The sequence below is a fragment of the Microtus ochrogaster genome, chromosome 6 (assembly GCF_000317375.1).
Source record: "Microtus ochrogaster isolate Prairie Vole_2 chromosome 6, MicOch1.0, whole genome shotgun sequence".
NCBI classification, from domain to species: Eukaryota; Metazoa; Chordata; class Mammalia; order Rodentia; family Cricetidae; genus Microtus; species Microtus ochrogaster.
Window position 1 is genome coordinate 76930344 of NC_022013.1, and position 5365 is coordinate 76935708.

At 44.2% G+C, this 5365-nt stretch overlaps 1 protein-coding gene across 4 annotated transcripts in view; it reads right to left on the reverse strand.

Moving 5' to 3' along the window:
• Window positions 1-5365, reverse strand: part of Rps6kc1 (ribosomal protein S6 kinase C1) — a 142989-nt gene that overhangs the window by 66692 nt on the left and 70932 nt on the right. For all 4 annotated transcript variants that reach the window (XM_026779674.1, XM_026779673.1, XM_026779672.1 and 1 more), the window contains exon 8: window positions 592-684. In XM_026779674.1, the coding sequence (XP_026635475.1) occupies window positions 592-684 (93 nt within the window). The remainder of the gene's footprint in view (window positions 1-591; window positions 685-5365) is intronic.

The following is a 5365-nucleotide window of genomic DNA, read 5'->3' on the forward strand; positions in this document are numbered from 1 at the left end:
GTGTGTGTGTGTGTGTGTGAAGGGGCTCAATATACTGGGAAAGCAGTTTCTGGAGTCAACCAAGTTCCTCCAAGTTGGCTAGGGGATTTCCAGGCAAGTTCCTCCATGTCTTTGTATCACTTTCCTATCCAGATGCAGATAATGGGATTGTAAGAGGGATTCCATAAACCACTTTATGTAAATTCCTACTATGGGGGTGGGCACACAGTGGCGCTCACAAAGGACAGCCACCAGGAATTTTATGCTTCCTTCTGACCATTAGGATACTGTACTGATTAATGTTTAACAGCTGCAAATTCACAAATCTAATGGCACAAAGCGCACTATTCTACCATCACGCTTCGGAAATTAAAACCCCTTACTCAACAGAACGCCAGCAAATGCACACCTTCTCCTTGGCACAGTGTACTCTGCATGACCTTACGTGAATGCTGAAGCAAAGCTCCCCTGCTGCTCGGGCATTTTAAAGTGCAGATGCATTTGAGTCATTTTCCTTTTGTTTCATATCCTTAAGATCCAAAGCTTCAAAGACAGAATGTCAGCATGCAGCCGATTTATGACTGAACTCTTGAAGAGACACTGAAGAATTACCTTGTCAATCACCCCAAGGACTCTGAAGGCCTTCAGCTCCTCGGCAGGGCTCCTTAGGTTCCAAGGGGGCCTTGAACTTAGTGATCCTGGAGGCTAATGGGAGATATCAAAGATTACACATCAATCAGGGAGGTACTTGAAGGAAGACTGCCTATTGAAGCAAACGACAGGCCAAAGAAACTAAATTTATCATAAATCAGAGAAGGGAAGATAAAAGGAGAAAGTTACTGTTTGTCTGTAATATAAAATAAAAAATCAAAATAAAGAAAATCAAAAAGAAAAAGCAAGACAAAAGCGCAAGTAAATAAGCCATAACATTGAAAACAGGTTTTCAAAAAGAAATATTAATGAGCTGCTACTGTTTTTAGAGATATCATGAAAATGTCTAACAATCGAGTAAGTAGGCCAGAGTCAACGACAACCTTGCATTTGCCCCAGACAGACCAGAAGTAATTTAGAAGAAGACAACAAAGAAAAAAATTAACAGATTCACTTGGAACAGAAGAGGCATAAGGTGTTATTTTACCTAAAAACTTTAGTCCTGTAGTGCTTCTTTATAAAATGAAGTAAGTGCTTAGATCTTTAAATAGATAGCCTATGTTTTAAGAAGAATCAGCATATTCAAGTTCAACCAAAAAAATTCATCAAACAATGGTGGAAAAAAAAAATAAATGCTCCATCAATATAACCAGCAATTATTAGAACAAAGGTGGTTTATGAGGGAAAAAACTTTTCTTCAAATATTTGAATATCTATGATGTGGGAAACAGTCTATTAGCTACAAAAAAGATCAATGAACATGAGAAAAGGCTGTTTGAGTGTATAGTTAAAAACAGTATTAACTTCCAAACTCCAGTCAGCTTTCCACTGGCAGTAAGAAAAGACATTAGAAGAGAAAGACTCAGGACACCTCCAGTGGGCACTTACGTCCAGAAGAACCCTGTAATTACTTCTCACAGTAAAACTGTGATTTCCCAAGGATGTCAGGGGTCGTAGGGCTTGTCACACGGGGCAGAGGCCTTCTGGATAAACTAGATAAGAACAGAGGAATAGAGAAGGGACAGCGAAATACTCAAGCATGAAGAGGGAATTACCAAGACAACCGCTCCAGACATTGAGGTCCCTGGGAAGACTGGCATGGCCAGACAGAGCTCCTAAGAAGAACTGCACCCTAGTCACCTTTTGTTGGGGGAGGGTGCTGCAGCAGCAGAAGAGAGGGGAGAAAATGCCTGGGGGAAGTGGGTATCAGTTTCAATGGGGAAACTACCAGCTGGGAAACTGTCTAAGGAAAGCGTTTTTTTACTGCCTTCAGCTTGTTTCCTTATCTCTGGGTGTAGCAAGCAAAGACTGAACCTAGATCACCTGGAATGGAGATGTTGGAATATGGGAGGGGGTGTTTGGTTTGGATTGGATTTTGTAGACAGGCTGGCCTTGAGTTTGCTTTGTAGCCATGATTATTTCTAACTCTGGACCCTCATGCCTCTACCTCTCACACGCTGGGATTACAGGTGAGTACTATATTTGGCTAAGGCTGTGTGTGTGTGTACACATTGGTGTACATGTGTGTGCACTTGCATGTGGAGGTCAGAGGTCAACACTGGAATCCATCTTACTGTTGGAGGCAGGGGTCTCTCACTGAACCGAGTGCCTAGACTGGCTGATCAGCACATTCCATGGATCTGCTGTCCTGTGCCCACCTCCCCTGTGCTAGGATTATGGGCATGCAGTGCCATGCTCAACTTTTTACATGGGTGTTGAGATCCAGCGTCCTCACGTTCTATCAACTGAGCCCTCCTCAGCCTCAACTTTTATGTTTTAGAGATACTTTAACTTGAGAAAGTATCTCCACTGTGCTAGATAACAATAATCTTTTTAGATGATGTGATCTAAATTTCTTAAATGTCTCAACAAACATTATTTGATATCCCATTTCATTAGGAACTAAAGTAGATGTCAGAAAATAAATGCATGCTGCCTTCTGAAAATCTAAGGAGAATGTTTGTGCATACAAATGTGTATCATGATGGTAGTGTTAAATGTGGAACTATTAGTCTCTTCTTTGTGATTTACAGCGGATCACCTCATCTCTATTCTCCCATCCCCACAGACTGAGGTGCTCACAGGGAAGGTTGCTCTAATAATAGCTATTTTACTCCTGCATAAGGGCAAACGTGCAATAGTGAATTGTTTCCATCAGAGAGAGACAGTGGGATCCTAGAGAGACCTCAGCTCCCTGCCCTGCTGCTATCAATCCTACTACCATAGACAAAATCTCTCTCTCTCTCTCTCTCTCTCTCTCTCTCTCTCTCTCTCTCTCTCTCTCTCTCACACACACACACACACACACACACACACACACACACAAGGCTGCATTACCAAGAAAAAGTAATTTTGCTTGTAACTGTAGCAAGAGATACCAAAGGAAAGTGATGGGTCATCCACTGCATGGCCCAACACGGCAGCCTGTCTTCTGTTCACGTCTCAGTCACTGCTCACTGGTCTCTCAGTTTCCAAAGAACACAGTTTACTTCACCTCTTACAACAGCAAAGAAAGAAATCCAGAAACCTCTACTACACCACTCCATGCTGTGGTTTGAACTGTGGATGCTACCTAACGCCCTTAGGCTGATGGCTCAGTCCCAGTTCAGCAGTGTTCAGAAGTGAGGGGAGGCAGTGGGGTCCTGAGGGCTCTGACGTCACAAATAAATCCACCTATGGATTCGTAGCTTTAAAAGGGTGCTGGTTGGTACAGGTGATGGTGGCCCACACCTTTAATACCAGCACTTGAGAGGCAGAGGCAGGTGAATCTCTGTGAGTTCAAGGCTAGCCTGGTCTACAGAGGGAGTTCCAGAACAGCCAGAACTGTTACACAGAGAAACTCTGTCTAGAAAAAACAAACAAACAAACAAACAAACAAACAAGGGTGCTGTGTTAAAGGGATCTAGGGAGTGGACCTAAGTAGAGAAAGGGAGGCACATCACTGGAGACCTGCCTCCCACACCTATGTCTACCAGAGGCCCTCAATCAGGACAGGACTTTGCCATAGGCCAGCAACAACAGAGCCAAGTGACCATAAACTAAAACCTCCAAAACCATGAGCCAAAATAAACCCTTTCATCTCATTCCAGCAATTAAAACTAAGACTGTACAAATCAGTAAGAGGCATAAGTAGTCTGCTCCAGTGAGAGAAGCATTAGAAGTGGAGGACAGGGAAACAAAAGTCCAGACTTAGTGTCAGCGTCCACAGCCCTGGAATGGCAAGAGGAAACATGTGACTCTCCTTTTCTAAGCTGAGAGAGCAGGTGTTCTGTGTGCAAAAGGAGCCATAAGACACAGCTGGGTGCTGATGGCAACAGCAAAGGCAATAGACATAAAACTTCTCTCTATTCTTTAAATCACCTTGCCAGATTATGATCAGAGACAGAACACAAGAATTATGAAATAAAGGATCATTTTTAAAAAACCTTGTATTGTTAGCTTCTGTGGGCAGAAGAGTCAGTATTGAGGGTGTAGCCCCTGGTAGGTCTACCCCACACCCACGAGTACGTAGGCAGTACACCCCACACCCACAAATACATGGGCAGCATACTCCACACCCACGAGTACGTGGGCAGCACACCCCACACCCACGAGTACATAGGCAGTACACCCCACACCCACAAGTACGTGGGCAGCACACCCCACACCTACGAGTACATGGGCAGCATACTCCACACCCACGAGTACGTAGGCAGCACACCCCACACCCACGAGTATATGGGCAGCACACCCCACACCCACAAGTACGTGGGCAGCATACCCCACACCCACGAGTACATGGGCAGCACACCCCACACCCATGAGTACGTGGGCAGCATACCCCACACCCACAAGTACACTGTAAAGATTTGTCACTCATATTGGTTTAATGAAACTGATTGGCCAGTTGCCAGGCAGGAAGTATAGGCAGGGCAACCAGACTGGGAGAATTTGGGGAGGAGGAAAGGCAGAGACCCAGTCACCAGCCAGACACAGAGGAAACAAGATGAGAATGCCTCACTGAGAAAAGGTACCAAGTCACATGGCAAAATATAGACAGGAATTATGGGTTAATTTAAGTTTTAAGAGCTAGTTAGTAAAAAGCCTGAGCTAATAGGCCAAACAAATAAAAAGCCCCTGTGTATTTCTTTGGGACTGAACAGCTGTTGGACCAGGCAAGACAGAAACTTCCATCTACAACCCTGTCCCAAAATGAATGAAATAATAAACTCTATTAACAACAGTGGTAATAGCAGCACACTGTGTCAAAGGAACAGGGAATGATTTCCTAAGCAACAAAGCTGATGCCTGTCATGTAAAAAGTAAATGTTTCTCTTATATGTAAGGGGTACTATAGCAGATGATGTCATGATGGAATGGTTAGGGCCATCTATACCCAGACTAAACACAGATAAGAAGGTTTGATGACTCAACAGAGATGGCAAGATCGCACTGCTCACTGGCCAAGGAACCAGGCATCTGGGACACAGAGCTCCTGCGGAGCTCACAGCCAGTGCCCCTTATCTGCGGTTAGCACACAGCTAAAATCTGCTTGCTATTTCTGTTCTCTAAGGCTAAGTGAAGACTGCCTGGCTTCTCCTAGAATTTTGTGTTTGGTTAGGTTGCTGGTTGACCTGCCCACAGTCTTCAACTCAGTGTTTTCAGTTTGTAGTCTCCACCTACCTGTAGGCACAGGATTCGTCAGACTACAGTGTTTCTACACATCGTCTGAGAGTTATCAGACTACAGTGTTTCT